Source organism: Lacerta agilis, chromosome Z (genome assembly GCF_009819535.1).
Source record: "Lacerta agilis isolate rLacAgi1 chromosome Z, rLacAgi1.pri, whole genome shotgun sequence".
NCBI lineage: Eukaryota > Metazoa > Chordata > Lepidosauria > Squamata > Lacertidae > Lacerta > Lacerta agilis.
In genome coordinates this window covers 22,358,507-22,379,701 of record NC_046331.1, presented here as the reverse complement: position 1 = coordinate 22,379,701, position 21,195 = coordinate 22,358,507, and the positions used below count along the sequence as shown (strand labels likewise).

Genomic DNA, 21,195 nt, shown 5'->3' with positions numbered 1-21,195 from the left:
ACTGTATATTCTGGCATATAAGACTACTTTTTAATCCAGGGAAATCTTCTCAAAAGTCGGGGGTCGTCTTATACGCCGGGTGGAGAATCTACGGTCAAGTATATCTCAAACTCTGTATTTTAACTAGAAAAGTTGGGGGTTGTCTTATACGCCGGGTGGAGAATCTGCGGTCAAGTATATCTCAAACTCTATATTTTAACTGGAAAAGTTGGGGGTCGTCTTATACACCCAGTCGTCTTATACGCCGGAAGATACGGTACTCCCTGCAAGGGATGTCTCTCCTCTTTAGCATTTTATTCCTAACAAAGGCATGCTGCCCGCAGTGATCTTTTAGTACAGTATTAAATCTATATATACTTTGCAAAGTCATAAACTCCTTTACGAAGTGATACATTAATACTACTATTTAGCTCAGGTGTAAAAAGATAGCTTGCAAGGAAGGGGAAAGGAAAGGCATTGCATTTATAGATGTTTATACTTATCGTTAAATAAAAAAGCTTCCATATATCATAGAAGGCAAATTGCCTTTTTATGCAACTGGCAGAGAATTAATTATACAGGAAATATTACAATATGCCCTACAGTGATTTTGGTAGAATATTGTTTATAAATGTCAAAATTCAAAATGAAACGCTCACTATCTCTCTGCCTTTCAGGTCCTGGAAGCTCTGTCCCTATGCAGGATGGATGCACACCATGAATTTCAAATATACCAAGGGCATTTGATGAATTATTTACAAGATGGGAGGGACATAATTGCTTGTGATATATTTATGCATGTTGTGGATAAAAATAAGGCAATTTCAGCACAGTACAAAACCTTTTGTTTCATCAGTTGGTTGTGCATCTGTGAACACATAATTATTTCCTCCACTAGTTAAAGTCCGTAAGATCAAGAGATCATGTTGTTATGAGGTTGTGGGGTGCTGAGGCTCCCCTTCCAATTCCTGGAACCCCTTTCTAATTCCTGGGTGCCAGACATGGGATTTAGCATGTTAACACGAAAGCCAGGAGCCAGCCCGGTGATGGCCTGCTTAAGATTGGTCATTAGCTGTGAGAAAGTGAGTGCCTCTGTGCCAGAGGGCAAATGGGGGTGGCTCCTCCCACAACTCAGAGTTAGTTAGAAAGACAAAGCCTTTGAAGTAGAGTTTGTAGAGCTGGAAGGAGGGCAGTTGTTTTAGGATCGCATTTAGGGATGATATGGGCCGGAAGAAAAATAGTGGCAGTCTGTTAAACACAGCAAGCTGAAGAGAGGAAGTAAGAGCACAAAGTGGGCTGACTGTTTGAATCCAAGGCTGCATCTATGGGAGAAAAGAAACACTCTGGGAGTGCAATGTTGGAAGTCCCTGCATCATAGTCTCAAGTTGTATATACACGTGTAAATAAACCATATATCATAAAGACACCACAATCTCTGCTGTGCCTCATTTCAAAAGGAAACACAAACCCTAGGCAAGTACCCGAAACCCCTGGAATTGATCACGGTTGTGGAGATTGGGGTGGCATATAACAATATTCTTAAAAGAGGAAAACAGGGTTATATTTGAAGCACATCTTGTGTTCATATTACCTACGTTCATTTACTTATTTGGATTTCAAAGGACAGATAGAAAAGACCCTCTTCTAGGTTTCCAATAGATGCTCAACAGCCTCTGAGCATCAACACACACTTTCCTCATTGATCCTCTCTCTAGACCAGCCTATTTTTGGCCTTCCCTTTCTCTCTTAAGAACGTACCTGTACAAAGAGCTGGCTGGATCAGACCAATAGTCCACGTAGTTCAGCATCCTGCTCTCACAGTGGCCAATCAGATGCCTGTGGGAAACCTGCATGCAGGACCCGAGCACTCTCCCTTCTTGTGGCTTCCAGCAAATGGAATTCAGAAGCACTGCTTCCTCCAACAAGGGAGACAGAGCATAGCAATCATGTCTAGGGCTGGGAGATATCTGGTTTTCAACATTGTGATATTTCACCAGCTAAACACCATGATATAACAATATATGACAATGTCTGAAATAAGGATGGAGCTGTGTAGAGGCATGGGCTGCCTTCACAAGTTTCCCCCCACATTTGATTTTTGTATTGCACGCGCACCGCGCGCACACACACACACCATGATTCACAATATATTGCCAGGTCAAACACTATGAAATTGATATCACGATATGGACTTCAAACCAGTTTTGGATGATATATTAATATATTGCCCGGCCTTAATCATGGCTAGTAGCCATCCATAGCCTCTCCTCTGTGAATCTGTCTAAACCTCTTTTAAAGGCATCCAAGTTGATGGCCTTCACTGCCTCCTCGGGGAGTAAGTTCCATGGTTTAACTATGCACCCCACTGCCAATCCCAAACCCCCCAGTTTACTAATATCTTCTTGTCACTGTCACCACTGACGGGAAAGGGGGGGGGTGAAGGGGAGAAAGCCTTTCTCTCCTTTCCCCCTTCCTGCAGGACCACTGCCATCTGTAGTTGAGAAGGCAATGAAGAAGAGAAAGTCCTTTTATAGCAACAACAACAACAACAACCAGTGGAAGAGCAGGAAGTCTTGAAAAACCTGCCCCACACTATCTGCCTGCCTGTTCCCATACCTCCTCCTTGTCCGCTAGGTTGCTCACTGGCCTGGGCAGTTCCACAGCTACAGCCTTTCTTTGTGGCCCCTTTCTTTCTCCTCTACCTCCTGTGCCGCTGAGGTACTGTTTGTGTTGTGCTGTCATGCTGCAGTTGGTGTGGCCACCCATTGGCAGCCACACTAACTGCACCATGACAACTATTTTTTTCCCTTACAAAAATATTATATATTAAGATAGCCCTTTTGCCTTAATGTATTTATTTGTTCCCTCAAAGTTGAGATAAATCTTTATCATACTCCTGCACAAATATGCCTTGGATTATTTCCAGTCTTGAATTGTGCTTCCTCTCTGATGCCTCATGGGGACTGGGGAGGGGGGAGGAGAATGATGCTGGATTACAGAGTAAAATATCATTTCCAACTTCAAGAGGCAGAACAGCAACAACATCAGTTTGAAACCAACTAATTTTTGTTGGATTTTTATACATTCTTGCTGCTTTCATTCTCTCCCCCCACCCCTCTTCAAAGCACATTTCATGACTTACTTCCAAAGATAAAATACCTGAGCCATAATTTTTGCTGGAGACATTTAAGTAGACAAAAACCACCAGAGAGAAATATATTCCCTAGAAGTATATGGGCAGTCTTACCAGCTATTCCATGGAAAGCTCTGTGGTGCATTGAATCTGTCAAGTGTGGCACTACTCCTGGCTGTACAGAATCCCCCCAAGACCATGAGGGAAGCTGGAGAATTTCTATGGAGCACTTTGGTCCACTTTTTAAAAGGGGGGGGGGGCTTTTAAAAATGTCAGTGACACATGAATAATGAGTTCAGGGCATGTGGAAATAGAAACTCTTGTGGCACGCACTGTGTCTTTCACGCACAAAAATAACCCTCGGGTTTATTGACGGAAAGCCAAGGACTTGTCATTGCTTTGAGCTCGGGAGTAAGATGCAACCCACTTTTTAAATGTCTTTTGCTGTGGTCTGTAGTGGTAAAACACAGCAGTTTGTTAATATATCCTTCAAAAGCTCACAGAAGAAAATAGGGGAATTACATTTGTAAGACCCCCTTCCACACACTAAATATTATCCTGCTATAAGTGCATACCCTCCAACATTTCTTCGATGAAAATAGGGATGTCCCATTCCATAATGATAATTTTACTATTTATACCCCACACATCTTACTGGGTGCCTCAACCACTCTGGGCAGCTTCTAACAAATATAATAAGACATTAAACATTAAAAAAACTTCACTATACAGGATTGCCTTCAGACAGCTCGGGAGTCAGATAACTCCATATCCTTCAACATTTCTCCAATGGAAATAGGGACATCCTAAGAAAAAGTGGGACATTCTGGGATCAAATCACAAACTGGGACGGCTCCTCCAAATCAGGGGTGTCCCTGGAAAATTGGGACACTTGGAGGGTCTGTAAGTGCTGTGCTGCTAAATTCCATCTGACAAATTCCATTGAACCCTTCACCCTTATGGAAAAAAGCAGTTGTTTTTTCCACCTCTTTCAGGGGGGCAGAGAAAATTCAGTGCATTTTGCAGGTAGGTCAAGGCTAAGAACATACAGAAAGAAGCAACAAAGAGAAGAGAAACGAGACAGGCAGTGTGGGAATACACTCCGTGGGTATCTTTGAACCCGCGATTATTTGTATTAAGTTAATGTCAATTATGTGTACTATTTAACGTATTCTTCCGAGTAGAAGTGAAAGTGAAAGCAGGGCTCAGTAGGCGTCTTGCCACTGAGATCCCTCCGCTTAGACTTTTTGGTTCCAAAGGTTTAAACTTGTTAATGATCAGTTAATCTGCTTTCCGCCTTTTTTAAGGGCAGCAACAGCATTCTGATTGGTAAAAATATTGATCATGACGTTGCTTCTTGGTTGTCAATAAAAGGCTGCGGCTCCCCGTTTTAGGCGGACAGTCAGAGTTAGGGTTTGGATGATTCAGATGTAGATAGTTGGGGTTTTGGGGAACGGGTTGGTTGGGTTGGAAGCGCGTGCAGTAGGTAGAGAGGTTAGCTTGCGGAAGAATTGGCAGTTTAGGCTTAGCTAGCTTTAGTTTTAGTTAGCCTAGAACTTGCGGAAGAATTGGCGGTTCAGAGTCAGCTAGCCTAGGTAGTTTTAGAACAGTTGAGGCATAGAGAAAAGTAATAGCCTATGCGGGTCAGCCAAAGCCATCTAAAGAAACAGTGGTTGTCTGTCTTTATTTCGTCTCAATTTAATTTTTCGTAGTCTATTGGCGCTTTTGCCTGGCCGTAGTTTTGGCCACCTTTTATTTGGGTACGTAATTTAAGGGAACAACTTAGGAGGTCGCAAGTGCTTACAGGTACATCTACGAGGCACTCTTTTCATCCGAACTACTCACGCACCCTTCAGATTTAGCCTGGCGGACAACGGCGTGGTGTGAGTTTAAGATCCGGAAATATCGGCCGTCCCGTTCGCAGGCTTGGCCGGCGCCCGTGCAGGAACACATGTGAGGCGCTGGCCGCAGATCCCCGGCAACTGGAATCCCGTGCGCAGTTGACCTCGTCCTGCACGCGGGAGGCTCCAGCAAAGAATCCCCGCAAGGCAGATAGAAAAGAACTTATTTTTAAGGTCTTTATCAAATTCAGAGAATAAATTTAAAGCTGTCAAATATGGAGAGGGAATGATAGTTTGATTTGTCATTAGAGATTTGTCATTGGCCCAGAATTCTGAAATCCTGGGGCAGACTGGCCATACGGATATGTACCCATAGCTCTTTTCTGTTTGTCTTTTTTTCTCCTTTCTCATCTCTTCCATCACTGCTGAAGTTTAGATGATAAAGAAAAGAGCATGGGCAGCATAGGGAAGTTGTTTTTCCAACTTACAAAACTTTTTAAAATAATAATATTTACTACCTAAGTAGATGTTTGTGCTGAGGTGGGAGCAGAAGGATTCTGACATGCTGCCATTTTGTACCCGGACAAGCAGGCAACAACCAGCCTAGCCATAGACTGGTTTGGGTCTTGCAATTGGAAAATAAATGAAAGTGTTTGCTATTTTGGTTGAAAATGTGTTATAATAACATAAATTGCCCTGTAATAATAGGTTGTCATGCTGTACAGATCAAAGTGAACTTCACCAGCTACAGACTGTGATCTACATGGTGGTGCCTTTGTGCCCATGTGTGCAAGTGTTTTCGTTCATTTATTTGGCTATTTGTATCCTCCCTGTGGATCTAAAGTGCCAGAAGACTGGTAACAGCATAAAAACTAACAAACCATTAGAAGCACGCGACTCAAAACATTCAATTAAGTAGCAGCATCAACAACAGCAGCAGAAAGAAAACCCAAAAGCCTAAATATTGCTTTTTAGCAAGGTCAGTCCCTCATTCCTGTCCCTGGTGAATCCCTGTCCCAATGAGTCTTGCAAGGGATGCTGCATATGATAATGCATGAGTCACTAATATTTTGGGGCCAGTGGGCACACTGCAATTTTGAGAAAGTGTTATGGGCACCACTCACAAAATGGCTGCTGTGGGGTGTAGCATAGCACAAAATGGCTGATGTGGGGAGGGGCATACCGGTAACAGAAAAGGGCAGAAACAGAGCAGAAAAATAGAAAGCGCCGCAAAATATTTTGAGTCTACCACCTCTCTATTAAGTACCAGTACCCTGATATACAATGGGAGGAACGACACCTACATCAAGCACCCCCATGCTCACCTACAGAAAGAATCTTTTGTACCTCGCATCTCCTCAGAATGGAAGGGCGAGTGTCCAATCCTGGTGGATGTCCAATCCGGGCATCCAATGAAATGGAGGCTATTAAGTAGTGGGTAGACATAGCAGACGACACAGTGATTCTCCAAGCAGCTCTCTTTATTCTCAGGCTGGAACAGAACTGAACTGAAGGGCCCAGCCAGCCTGCTTATATAGTACTCAGTAACTTGCAACAGTAACAACTCTCTCTAGCTACCCAATCCGTGAACAGCACTCTCAATCCTTCATTTGCATGTTCTGGACCTGAGTAAGAACTGCAGCCACGGTGGGCAGAGTAAAACTATATGCACAACACCCCTAGTGGCCTAGGGTGAGAACTTCAATACATAACACAGGTATATTTAAGGGGATATGTTCTAGGGCTATGCCATACCCTCCAACATTTCTCCGATGAAAATAGGGACATCCCATTCCATAACGATGATTTTACTATTTATACTATTCTACTATTTATATCTTTCTGGGTTGCCCAGCTACTCTGGGTGGCTTTTACCATATATGTAAAAACATTTTTAAAAATTAGGCATTAAAAAAACCTTCCCTATACAGGATTGCCTTCAGATGGCTCGGGAACTGGATAACTCCATACCCTCCAAATTTCCCCCAATGAAAATAGATACATCCTACCATACCATCCAACATTTCTCCAATGAAAAGTGGGGTGTCCTAAGGAAAAGTGGGACATTACAGGATCAAATCAGAAACTGGGTCAGCTTCTCTAAATCAGGGACACCCCTAGAAAATAGGGACACTTGAAGGGTCTGCTATACACTCTGCACTTTGCTTTTCCAGCACAACCCCTGCAGGAGAATGCAGTGTGACTGTTTCCCACTGTTTCCCACATCTCCCTGCCCACTAAGGTCCCAATCCCTAATAGCCCTAGATTGCTCCAATCAGCCTGGGACAATCTGGGGCTGTTTCCACCCAACTCAGACAAAGTCTGGACACCCAGACTCTCCCTTGGACACACATCCTTCTTCTGGGCATGCAAGAAGCATTGGGTGTTCAAAAACACATTCTAGCCTGGCAAAAGAACTTTCAAGGAAGGTACAAAGCAGGGCTGGTGAGGGGTGTGGCCTGGGGAGAGTCCCAAGGGTCATATAGAAAGTCCTAGAGGGCTGTGTTTGGCCCCCAGGCTTGAAGTTCTGCTATCCTGGTCAACAATACCCAGAGCTGAACACCATACTATAGATGCAGATTGACTGATGCCTAATGGGGAGGAACCAGCAGAACATGATCCGGGCACTATGCTTTTGTTAGCACAGTTTAGTACTGCATTATTGTGGGACAATTGTGTTTTGCAGGGACAAAGGTAAAAAAAAAGAGTTGAGGCACAAGCTCTCAGGTGACATAGATCACAACTTCAACAAGACCTGCAACAAGCGATAAGCTAATCACTATTCTCACCAGGCAACCATTCCTATTAAGAGACAGGTGTCTCTGGACAAGCTCCATCCTCACTCAGGACTAGAATCAATAAAGTCCCTGTCCCTGTCCCATCATAAACACTACACACCTCATGCCCAAATCAACTCCCCAAACCATTTAACTCTAAGGGGATGAATTAGTTTTGCCCCTCAAAGCTGTCCCTGTTCCCTTGGGAAACTGATCTGAGGACAGTGGTGAACAAATCTTTCAGTTCAGTTTCTCAAGTTTCCAATCAAGCTCAGTTTGCTCCATATCCACATACATTTGTAGATCTTTCCTTCTTTTAAAAAAGTTTGTGTGAAAATTCATATGCGTTTCTGTACACATGCTTCATAACATAAGCAGTTTTGTAAGAAACTCCCCCCCCCAAAAAAAGTAGATTTCTGTATGCTGTTTTCACTAATATAAATATGTTCTCATGTGCTTTTCACCAATAAACACATTTTTATATGCCTTCTTGGGCTGCAGAAATTGGAGAAGTGTAAATTTCAAAGGAGAGCTGCATTTAGGTTCATGTATTGGTTTGGCAAACTTGCATTAAAACACAAGCTGAATTAATTTCTGCCCCATCCATAGGTATCTCTTCCTCCATGGTACATGTGATGCCTAAGGAGCACACTCAGCCATTTCTGCTGCTCCCTCTTTTCACTGTCCTGTCCGTTCCTCATCATCTCCTTTGCCCTTTCTGTGGGTGATGAGTACGGTGACGGTGGTGGTTCTGACAGCCAGCCCAGGCAACTGAAGTAAGGATCTCCAGTCCTGGGGCAAGGATGCCCATACCCAATGGCTTCTTAGTATCACTGGCAATGTGAAGATCAGTGGAGGATCCAGCTGCCCTTGCTCTTCATCGGGCCTTACATATGAGGTCTGGGTAGGGCTGAGCCCTGACTGACAACTTCACTATTACCTCTGCTCCCATATTCATGCTGAGATGCCGGGAGCTGTCCCTTAACCTACTGGCTGCCACCCCATGACCCCACTTCCCCGGGCTTCACTAAGCTGCACCCCATGAGATCCTGAACTTTGCATCACTACACTTTATCTGTCAGGCTCCACTGAAGTCCCAGAGAAACTGTACAGCATATATTTAACCTGATCTTAAATACCTGGTCTACAGTTCAGAAGCACTTCAGAATAATTACTCTTTGTTTTCACAGTTGCACAGACATGAATAAACTGTAAGTGTGACCAGGAAGCGCCATCTGGCCATGTTCTCTACGTGCATTTGAATGTTCTCACACATTCTTAGAGCTGACTGAAGTTCAAAACAATTGATGCTAATTGGATACTAATCGTAGATCTGGAGCTACACAGAGATCTTGCACCTCCAAGGGAATTGTTCCCACATTGGAGACAACAGTCTCTATCTGCTCACAGGCAAGGAAGGAATTCTAGAGGGTTACAGCTGAAATATCTTGAATCATTCACAGGGTATGTTGCTTTCTCTGAGAAGCTCTGAGCCCCAACTACTTCCTTGTACCAGAGATAGCAATTCTCCTGATTATTTACACCTCCACTAGAATGCAAGAGCCCCGTTGGCTCAAACCAGAGCAACAATCTCGTCCAGCATCCTGTGTCTCACAGCAGCCAGTCAGATGTATCCAGGGAGCCTTCAAGTGGGGCGCTACAACACCAACCTTCACACAGTGTCTAATGCTTTTTAAAAGCCATCTAAGTTAGTGGCTGGCACCAATTATTGAGTTAATAAATTATATAAATTAACCATGGTTGCAAACATATATGCATTTACTCGGGATTAATTCCCATTTAATTTAACAGGGCTTGTTTCTAAGTAGACCCTATAGGATTGCACTATTAAGCATATTCATTTTATTTGTTATTATGAGGAGTAGCAGGTGGTGAGGTTCCATGGGTGGGGGCATGGCTGCTCTGCTGGCTTCCCAACACAGTGAACACTGGTACTTACTAAGAAGGAGGAGTGAGAATCAATGTGGTGTAGTGTATGGCAGCAGAAGCATCACAGTGGCTCCTTCACAATGCACTGCACCGTGCCAAGCTCACCTTACCCCACCTGAACCACCTCACCAGCCACTACTGATTATGAGTAAACTGGTGGAATAGCAGTTTTTCCTGTGCTCTATGCACTGTGCAGGAAACAAAGAGAGAAAGAGAGGGAGGGGAGAGAGAGAGAGAGAGAGAGAGAGAGAGAGAGAGAGAGAGAGAGAGAGAGAAGTGCGTGCAATACTCTTTAACAGCTGGGGAAGACACAAACAGAAGGTGTGCACCAAACAAACATTTTATAATCAGAAATGAAAGAGCACTCAGACTTCTAATGCATGATTCTTCCTTGAAGCTCCTATCTGAGCCCGTGAGGGTTATCTCTAGCTACAGTACAGTGTATGTGAAGCCATTCAGTATCCTTGATATGGACTGCAGCAGTTTACCTGCAGTTCAAATCCCACTTCAGCTGTGGACAACTCATGGCTGCATTCTTTGAGGGTAGCCATGACCATTAAAACGGTCCATAAGAGTGGATGTGACTGTTGTCAAAGCACATCAGCTATGGAACACACTTGTGTGATGCCATGGTCAATTACTACTATGCTCTAGGTCAAAAAGAATTATGTTTCCCCGGGCTTTTAATGGCTTTTAATTGGTGTGCAGTAGTTTTAATTAAATGGCTCTTGGGGATTCTGCGGAAATGCCATGGTTGTATTTGTTGTCATTTGGTTTTAATATTATTGGTAAGCAACCTTGGGAATTTTATACCAAAAGGTGGTGATAATGGATAGATTAAAGATCATCAGGTCCCCAAAGGGATTCTAATGCTCATTTGTATCATTGATTTGGAGGTGATTAGACAAATTCATTGAGGGTAAAGCTATCAATGCCTACTAGCCCCAACGGCTATGTTCTACCTCCACTGTTGGGTGGCAAGATACCTCTGGATGCCAGTTGCTGGGGACTGCAGGTAGGGAGGGTGCTGTTGTGCTCAGGCTCTGCCTATGGGCTTCTTCTGGGCATCCACACTTCCTGATTCAGCCTTAAAGAGAGTTCCATTTCTTGCAGAAAACCCAAATTGCTATTTGCTCTGATTCAGTAATAGAGATTTGGTTTTCCTAGGGAAAGCTGTGGGGCAAATAAAAACGTGCTCTGACACGGACCTGGATTGTGCAGACCTGTGCTTAGAGAGCACAGGGTGAAAAGTAAGTGTGGATGCTAGCCTACAATGGGCCTTTGCTCAGATGCAGCAGCGTTCTAATGTTCTTATGTGGTTGCAAGACTGAATGAGATAGCCCAGTGTTACTCTGCAGTTCAAACCTGGCATGGAAATGGAACTCATAAGGGGGCTATGAAAATAAATAGCTACTAGCTTTGGTTTTGAATTACTCCTCCACATGCAGCTGCTGGGTGACCTTGGCCTAGTCACACTTCTTTGAAGTCTCTCAGCCCCACTCAACTCACGGAGTGTTTGTTGTGGGGGAGGAAGGGAAAGGAGAATGTTAGCCACTTTGAGACTCCTTTGGGTAGTGATAAAGCAGGATATCAAATCCAAACTCTTCTTCTTCTCTTCTTAGTTTGGGGGCAGAGATTGCTTTGAGACAGCATCCTCAGAGAAGCTTGCTTGTCACCGTCTCTATGACCTTTTCAGCCTCAGGTGAATATATTTTTATTCACCTAGGTCATGTACATTGTTTTAGGCTATATCTGCTGCAATTTTGGGGTGGGGTGGAGGACAGTGTCTGTCTCTTATTGTTACGTGTTAGTTTGAATTTTGTATTTTTTTAATATTGCTTTGTGTAGAGAGCCAGTGTGGGTAGTAGTTGGGAGTGTCAGACTAGGACCTGAGAGAGACTAGGGTTTAAATTCCCACTAGGCAATCAAGATAATTGGGTGACCATGGGCTCATCATTGCCCCTCAGACCAACCTACCTTACAGGGTTGTTGTGAGGAATCAATGAGGAGGGGGGAGAACCATGTACACCACCTTGCACTCCTTGGGGAAATGAGTGGGAATATAAACGGAATAAATAAATAAATAAATATAGATAAGGATGAATGAAATTCTGCTCAGGATGCGGGGGTATATTAATCAGTGTTTCTTGCCTCTATCTCATGCCTGCTAGTCTATGACAAAGAAGGGAGTATTACTCCCCTCTACAGAGAGCTAGTTGTGGAATCTACACACATATAAAAACCATTCTGAAAATGCTTTTTTAAAAAACATTTTTAAAAACACATTGAATTTTCCATAGGGCTCACTATCGCCATCTAGTGCCACATTGTATATTGCACTTAAAACACACTTAAAATGTTTTATTTCCAGCTGTATAGCTGAGCCTACTGTTTCAACGCTGCCAGCTAACCAAATGATGCCCAAGGAAAACCAACCCTGACTAGTGGAACTGCCACCAACCCTTAAAGTTCCCCAAATCTGTCCCTCAAATCTGAGTTGGGGGGCACACAGATCTGTTTCTGGACACCCTTCTGGACACAGAAGAACAGATCTGGGACTCACCCAGACAAGAGTCAATGATCCACTTCTTGTCCTCTGAGCCCCAAGCCCACAAGTCCCTCAGTGACAACAACCAAACAGCCAAGTGTCAGATATGGAGCCAAAGCTTACCCTAAGAAGCCACACCAATATATGACAAATCCTTTATCAAGAGACTACAAAGCCAAATAGGACCCTTTGTATATGAAAACACAGCTTAAGAAGCAAAAGACACTGTAAGGAATTCTGATTCAGAAAAAAATAACAAAAGTAGCATGCCTCACTATCATATGAACCATTAAAGTCACAGACCCACCAAACACACATGGTTGTTGCAACATGATACTTTATCCAGATGGGGCACCCCAGAACCAAGTCAGAAGCCAGTTTTTTAATGCCAAAAGGCATGGATAGAAAATAGATTATTCCTTAAATCACCCAGGGCCTAATTTCCCCCAGCATTAGAGGGTGTAAGCTTCAGCAGTTGAGTTGATTTTTGTAATCACTATGACCTACAGCAATCTCACAGTAGATTTCCACACAGCTGGTAAATTCAGAGGTGTGACAGGGAAGGTGGGTGGAGGCAGCGAGTGAGGAGTCAGTTGGAGGCAGGCTCCATTTCCATGCGGGCCCCCACCCAAGCTGCCTAGTCCACCAGGGGGGCGCAACATTTGTCCTGCCCCGGGCACCAGCAACCCACACTGTGTTGCTGGGTAAATTAGACTAATTAACTATGACTTTTCCCTCAGGAAGACCACACCAAGAATCCCAAGTTGAAGAACCATGACAATAAACCAAAGAAATTGTAAATTTCAAAATCATAAATTTATTTACATTTGTTATAATCTGCCCAGGGAATATTTATTGATGGTAGACCACTACTCTCTTCATTTACTGATTGTATGTAAGCTGCCCTGGGATCCTTTTTCTTTTTCTTTTAAAAGAACATGTCACACCCCGCATGGAAATACATGCTGGCTCAGCCTTCCCCAGTCTGGTGCCCTCCAGATGTTACTGGACCACAACTCATATCGCTACTTAACTTTGGCCATGCAGGCTGCAGGCACTGATGGGAGTTGGAATCTAGCAAGATCTTTTCAGGGTGGAGGTATTGGTTTGGGGAAGGCTCCTCTAGCCCATGACATATGCATAGAGTTTGGGACCATCCCCAAGTAGGAAAACAGCCCTTACCTCTTTCTGATGGTACTTTATTGCTACCTTTAGCTTTGCCAAGTCATGACATTTCTGAGGGTCCAATTCTTCACTTTGGTCATCCCTGTGGTTCAAGATGATTTCCAGCTCCCTGGAGCTCCGTGCCTGGTCCAGAAGGTCTTTAGCAAACCTCTTGCACTGCTGTGAAAGCTCCTCATACTCGGCCTTGAACTCATTCTCCACTTTGCTGAGCTCCTTCAGCTCCCAACCCAGTCGGAAGGCCGTCAGGATCGGGTCCTCACTAGATAAGGCAATCAACGAAGGGCTGGCCAAAGCTTTGTAAATATTCAGCCTTGACCTGGAATGCCTCAGGCTGTCTACTTCAGAACTGGAGACGCATTCCACACAATTGCATCTGATCTGGTGCGGGCGCGGGATTGTGACCCGTCTTTGGACTAGCAGCTTGATGATTTCATAGTTGTTGGTGTGAGCCGCCAGCATTATGGGGGTTATATCAGGCGTGAACTCCGAAAACTGAGTGTCCATCATTAATGTGGGGACCTGCACAAAATGAATAAATGAGTTAAGATATTTCTTTCAGAAACCGTATAAATCATGGCAGATCAGGAGCATACATAATAAAGGAAATCAAAAAGATATAAAGGACATATAGTATTGTGCTGGGTTTTGAGATTGTATGTCTCAGCATTGTCCTGTGTAACACCCAGAGAGCAATAGCTATCAGGCATCTAATAAATTTACAATAATTAATTCAATCATTCACTAATTAGATAAATCTGTCCCCAGGAACCAAAACCAAAACAAGTAAAAAGAAACAGACTCTAGGTTCAGCCTCATTTTGAAATAGGATAAACAAAACTGGCTACAAAATTAGCAATTCTCCACCAAAATTATTTCCAACAGAGAGAACAGAACTGAATGCAAGATCAACACCTTACTTTCTATTCTGATGAGGTAGAGAATATTCTCAGAAAATGAAAAACTAATAGCATATTTGTCCACCTCAGCAAAAATGAAAATAATGTGTTAATCTTCAGCTCCATTAAGCAAGGACTAGTTTTACAAACCGGCATTCAGGTTGCATGTACCACTAAGTATTCTCAAAACCACAATCACATGCACTATCCTAAGAATGCCTGTAGTACTCCTTTTAATGAAAAATTACACCAAGAGTTTATCCCCTCAAACCCTTGACCTTTGCCTTATTGCAGACCACTATCCTGACTGGATCAAGCATGAAAACCCATGTGGGCCAGAGGCAGACATTGCTTCCCATGGTGTCCAAATGGCTTACCATGCCTAGGATCTCATGATCAGACTGCAAAAGTGTATGTGTAGGAGTGTGTGTTTTGTGGTCTTTTTTCAGAAAGGAAGAGAAATTCTAAACATTTGGGGGCACAGAGAAACTGGATGTGGCATAGATCCTTTCGGGTTAAAAAAAACATTATTTATTTAGCTCAGTTGCTGCAACACCAGTTGGCTGGCATTCACATATACATACATACAATGCCTTCCTTGGAACATGCTATGTCAGGATAGTAGCATTGTTTTCAGAGGCATTGCTGCGGGGAGAGATGGTGGCCACACTTTCCTACTGGAGCCAGCATCTTATTTTCCCTCAACAATGCTGCTGGCAATAACTAAGAATGGTGCTTGTAGATGCCTAGTATTTCACTCTACAAATCATCTGTCCAGTGGTCTGCATTCTGTGCCATGTCAGGTGCCCGTACTTCAATTTGAGGGTCTCCCCTCCTTCAAGTCAGATTGAGACCCCCAAAGTCACAGGCTTGCTCTTTTTCAGCACTTTTCTGTCTTGATACAGCCCTGAACTTTCCTATATATTATAGCTATGTAGGTCCTATGGGCTTTGCAATAAGTGAGGTTGTTGCAAATATTGCCTGCAGAACACTGTCAAGCTCTGAGTTTTGCTTTTTGTTTAAGCCAAGCAGCAAAAGGTATTTTAAAAAAAAATGTTAAAAGCTGTATTTAAGGTTGTTTTTTTTTAAAGTATATCCTACATTCCTCTGCTTTAACTCCAGAGCTCTTCACATTATAGGCAGTGTTCTAGATAGCCTGACATTGTAAGGTCTGTGATTGGACACAAACCAAAGGCTGGTGTGAAGCTGTAATTTACAGTATTTATTTTTAAATACATACAAGAATACACCGAACTTTAAAAAGGTAAAGGTAAAGGACCCCTGACAGTTTAAGTCCAGTTGCAGATGACTCTGGGGTTGCGGCGCTCATCTTGCTTTACAGGCAGAGGGAGCTGGCGTATGTCCGCAGACAGTTTTTCTGGGTCATGTGGCCATCATGACTAAGCCGCTTCTGGCGCAATGGAACACCAAAAACCAGAGCAGCGCATGGAAACGGCATTTACCTTCCTGGCGGAGCAGTACCTATTTATCTACTTACACTTTTTAGCGTGCTTTCGAACTGCTAGGTCGGCAGGAGCAGGGACCGAGCAATGGGAGCTCACCCCATCACAGGGATTTGAACTGCCAACCTTCTGATCAGCAAGCGCAAGAGGCTCAGTCGTTTAGACCACAGCGCCACCCGCGTCCCTTAGCCACCTCTTAATTATTTTGAGGTAAGAAAAAGGAAAGTCCTCTCCCTATCATAAAGTTTAGTGATGGAAAGTAGATTCCTTTTACTTCCCCTACAAAAAGCTCCTAGACCTATTGGTCTAATATTTTGCAGGATAAGTCCACGCCAGAGAGACTCCTGTGCCTTTAAATCCCATCCACTTTGGCCAAAAAAGGGAAGCGGTAACTTGAGAAAGAGAAGACTTTAGGAGCTAGCTATTTCTGCATTCCTAGTAAGGCCATGGGTTTAAAAGAGATACTGAAAGAATGGGACCAATATGCCAAATACGCTCCAGAGTAATAGGCCATTCACACAGGCCAAAGAAGTACAAAATCTCCAGATGAAGTCTTCCCATAATACTCATCTTTCAGTCACCGCTCACTTCTGCCAGTTTCGTTAATGTTATACCAACTTTATATGCCTCCAGAGAGGTTGGTCTGAGTTCTCAACACCTTCCAACAATGGCCTGGGCCTCTAGCCATCTCAACACCAAGCCACCCGAAGACCTGAATGGATTACTGCAGAATATTCACTCAACACTTCAGTCAATATTAAGTTGATTTGACAGAAGCAGAAGCAATGTCTGGAGTAGCTGATGAAATTAAGAGACATTTCATTACCAGGCAGCTCAAAGTTCAGAGACAGTGTGATGTAGAACAGAGAAGATATGGAGTTCGGAGTTCAGAATGCCAGTCCTGGCAGGGGTTCATGAGGTGAGTTCAGTTTATACATCCATTTTTCCCATGGGATGCATTATTAATATCGTTGTTATTTTTGTTTTTGTTGTTGTTGTTGGTGGTGGTGGAGGTATATTGCCACAATGGGATTATTATCCCTGTAATACTGTGGAGAAGAGGTATTCTAAATACCCGAGAGAGAACCATACTGAAATCCAATGCACTTTGAAAAGCACCTGTAATTCTATAGTCTGTTGCTAGTGAGCATAATGTGCACATTTTGCCATTCATCTTTTTGTCCAAAATGTCACAGAGTTGGAGAGGATCTTGTAGGTCACCCAGTCCAACCCTCTCCCTAAGGCATGTAATCTTAAACTAGAGCATCCCTGTATAAAGACCTCCAGAGGGAGAGAGTCCATCAACCTTCTAGGTTGGAGCTATGAAACCTGTGGCATTTCAGGTGCTGTTGGACTCCAATTCCTATCAATCCCAGCCATCATAGGAAGGGTGGGAGTTCTAGCCCAGCAACATATTTAGAGCCACATGTTCCCCAGCCCTGCTTTGTTCGGACAGGTCTTAGCATCAATAACTTTCTCCCAGTGTTCAACTCAAAGTCTGTCCTTTTGTACGTTAAGCCCATTTGATCTAGCCCTGTTCTCCAGGACAGCAAAGAACAAGGACGCACCCACACTCTACATTTAGATCACTCTTATGCCACTCTTATCTACTGCAACAATCACAGCTTCCCCAAAGAATCTTGGGGCTTTGATAAAGGGTGCTGGGAATTGTATCCCTGTGATAGGTCTCCTAACAACTGTCAGCACCCTAAACAAACTACAGTTCCTGGAATTCTTTGAGTTAAGCCATTACTGTTAAAATGGTATAAGAGTGCTTTAAATGCATGGTGTGGATGTGACCCAAGTCTCCCCCATCCTGCAGTTCCCCACAACTGGTATTCAGAAGTATACTGCCTCCAACAGTGGAGGTGGAACATATTCATCAGGGCTAGTAACCTTCTCCTCCTCCTCCATGAATTTGTTTAATGCTCCTTTAAAGCCCTCCAAGTTGGAAGTGAGTTCCAGAGTTTAACTGTGCTCAGCATGAAGAAGGATTTTCTTTTGTTTGTCCTGAACCACCCAACATTCAGCTTCACTGGATGTCCGCATGTTCTAGTGTTAAAAATATCTCTGGGATTTATCAGACTGGAAGCTTCACAGTACATGGGGAAATGGCCAATCAAAAAGTCTACACAGCCCTTTTACACTCTTATTGTTCTCTTGGTGTTAAGTTCAAGCTGTTATTTAGAAGGAATTGTTGCCTGAACACCTTCACTTTAATAGGTAGGGGGAGGGATGCTTGAAAGAGAACGAGATGTAAATAGTCTAAAAGCTGCCGGCACCACAGTACTGTGCTATTAAGCTATCAATGTACCTTGCAGCTAAGGCTGAGGCTTTAATGCATCCCCTGTTGCGGCCTTATTATCGACATCTGGTGCTCAGAATGCTGAAACGTAAGCGCACAGCAACCTTTCCAAGCAATTCCATTTTGTAACCTGGCAAGTTCAGTTTTCTGCCAGCATCGACAAATATCCACAGAGCCCAGCACATCACCTGACCTCTCCAACCAAACAGCCGCATCTCCTTGAGGTGTGACTAATTGCAGGTGAATGCTGCACACATTTGCCTTGTCACTGTCAAAAGTACTTCATGGGAAGCATTGTCAAAAAGATCTCAGTGGCAGCAGAGTACTATTTAATCTGTAAAAATATATAAATCGCTGAGACTTGGGATGTGCAAGACCTGTTCCTTTATTTCGTTGGTTTCCCCTCCTGTTTCCCCACAGCCTTGACTAGCTGCTGAAAGTCAAGGTTCCTCAGATTTATTATTGATTTCCAAGGGGTGGAAATTGGATGCACAATAAAGTGCAGATTGCATCTAGTTACTCCACTGCTCTTAATGGGATGCTTGTTTGGATTCACATTTTGATCCACATTCAGGTGCATATTTGAATGTTCAGGTATTGCCGTTCTACTCCCATTGCATTCATTTGGATGCACCTCCCAGTGTGCATTCTATGGAGAGTCTTCTGCAGAACATCCCGCTTCAGCACCTCAATCACTGAGAAGAGAAGTGCCTGTGTTTCCTCACCCATTTTAGCTGTACACCTAAAAAGACAACATATAAGAACCTAAGTAGAACCCTGCTGGATCAGAACAACGGCCCGTCATAGTAGAATATCCTGCTTTCACAGTGGCCAGCAAGATGACCAAGAGAAGCCCATAGGCAGAGCCTGAGCACAACAGCACCCTCCTTACCTGCAGTCCTCAGCAACTGGCATCCAGAGGCATCTTGCCACCCAACAGTGGAGGTGGAACATAACTGTTGGGGCTAGTAGGCAATGATAGGTTTACCCTCAATGAATTTGTCTAATCACCTCCAAATCAATGATACAAATGAGCATTAGGAATCCCTTTGGGGACCTGATGATCTTTAATCTACCTGTTATCATCACCTTTTGGTATAAAATTCCCAAGGTTGCTTACAAATAATATTAAAGCCAAATGACAACAAATACAACCATGGCATTTCCGCAGAATCCCCAAAAGCCATTTATCTTGCCATTCCCGACCAGCACCTGGATGGGGCCTCTGCATAGCTGTCAACACTCCCTGCTGTTTCCCAATGTTATAATAAGGGAATTTCCAACAAAAAAAAATGAAAGGTTGACAGCTATGGGCCTCTGCATCCTGAAGGATCAGCCATCATGACTGGTAACCACAGACAGACCCATCACCCTCTCTGAATTCGTCTCATTCTGTTTTAAAGCCATCAAGAGATGGTGTTCCTTACCATACATTTTGGAAATGAATCCTCTAGCTTAACCATGTGCTGCAAGAAGAAGTGATTCCTTTTGTCTGTACTGAATCTTACTCTGACATCCAAAGACCTAAATGGTTTGGGATACTGATATTTGCAAGGACATATTCTGCATATTAGCCTGCTCATGTTGAGGATTAGTGGATGAAACCCTCATGATGGTCCTTCCACATATTGAGGTATGTGGCATGGGGAACCGGAAATGACGTTTTTCCAGGGGTGGCTCTTTATATGTGGAGCTTCCTCCCTACTGTGGTATACCTGGCCCCAGTGCTCTGTGGTTTTAGGCAGTTAGTCAAGACACCCCTTTTTCAGGAGGTGTTTGGGGGAAGAGAAAGTTGATTGCTGCCACTATTAGTAACTATCATTTAGTGATCTGCCAGCACATGCTGTTTTGGGTTGTGCAATTTTTATGAATTTTTTTCTTATTTGACTTGTTGTAAACTGCCCCGGGGCTTGTGCAGACAGTCGTACATAAATAATCTAAATAAATAAAAATAAACATATCTCCCAACAGTCAGTTTCACTTTATTGCTCCAGGTTCTTAATGTTATGAGAGATTGAGGGGGGGAAACTATCTCTATCCAATTTCCCCACACTGTGCAATATTCAATTTCCCTCATTACTTGCCTTTTTTCTACACTAAATAGCATGTTTGGAAATATGCGTATAATTAAATTACATTCATGAAAGAGTCAGGGTTAGCTGGATTACCCCATAGGGTACACCCCGGGGTTGTCTTCACATGATATGTAGAACACTGTAAAAAAAAAAAAAAAGGTCCAGGAAAAGTGTTCTGACACAGAGCTTGTTTGTGACTGCTTTGGAGTTGATGGGATGGAGGGAGGGCCCATCAAAAAGACCATTGAGAACTTCTGAAGCATGGTGGCTTAGGGTATGAACTGAAGGTCAAGAAGCTCATAAGCTTGTTCACAAGCCTTTGAAAAGTTCTCAAACAGTCTGCCCATCTATGGCCTACTTTATATGGTTATTGTAAGCATATAGGGAGGAAATGTAAAAACAAAAACAAAAACCTGACATATTTGTCCTTCTAATTCCAGCTCACTGAAACAGCCTTCTGTAAATGAGTTTGGGTAGGCTTCCCCTCTCTTCGGACCTCCTGCCATTGCATGGACAGAAGAGGATTCAACAACAGGGGTGGCAAGATTAGCACACAGCCCAACTCTCTTTCCACTAGGGATGGCTAGTGCCCATTAAGACTGGTAGGACAGAAGGAAGGGAGACCAACAATAGACAGAGACAGAGCCAATGGCAGGCAGATCCACCCGCTGACCAATTGTAAATTAGAAGATGGGCAGGTGGAGGCTGGCTGGCTGAGAGCAGACAGAGGTTGGTGGGATGTGCCCCACTCATTTTAGCAGACCTATCTCAATTGCTTTTCATGTGATGTCAATCCTACAGAGTGTAGATCATAATGAATCAGGATTCCATGTGGTTTTCTTTCCTGTTGTGTCCTGTTTTGTTCACCCTCTAATTCTGAGTGACAGTAATTAGGCTTGTGGTAGACCACATACAATAAGCCATGCTATTATGTCTATTCATCCTTTGTCATATCTCCTGTTCCCTTTTGCTTAACTAATAGATTGACCTTATCTGTCCATGCAGGGAAATGGGGAGGATAGGTAGGGATAGAGACTTCTCAG

General features: G+C 43.5%; 1 protein-coding gene across 1 annotated transcript in view; it reads right to left on the bottom strand.

Moving 5' to 3' along the window:
- The window catches only part of TRPC5 (transient receptor potential cation channel subfamily C member 5), a 164,656-nt gene that overhangs the window by 64,922 nt on the left and 78,539 nt on the right, over positions 1-21,195 (bottom strand). The window contains exon 3 of the mRNA XM_033137473.1: positions 13,411-13,932. Coding sequence (XP_032993364.1) covers positions 13,411-13,932 — 522 coding nt within the window. The remainder of the gene's footprint in view (positions 1-13,410; positions 13,933-21,195) is intronic.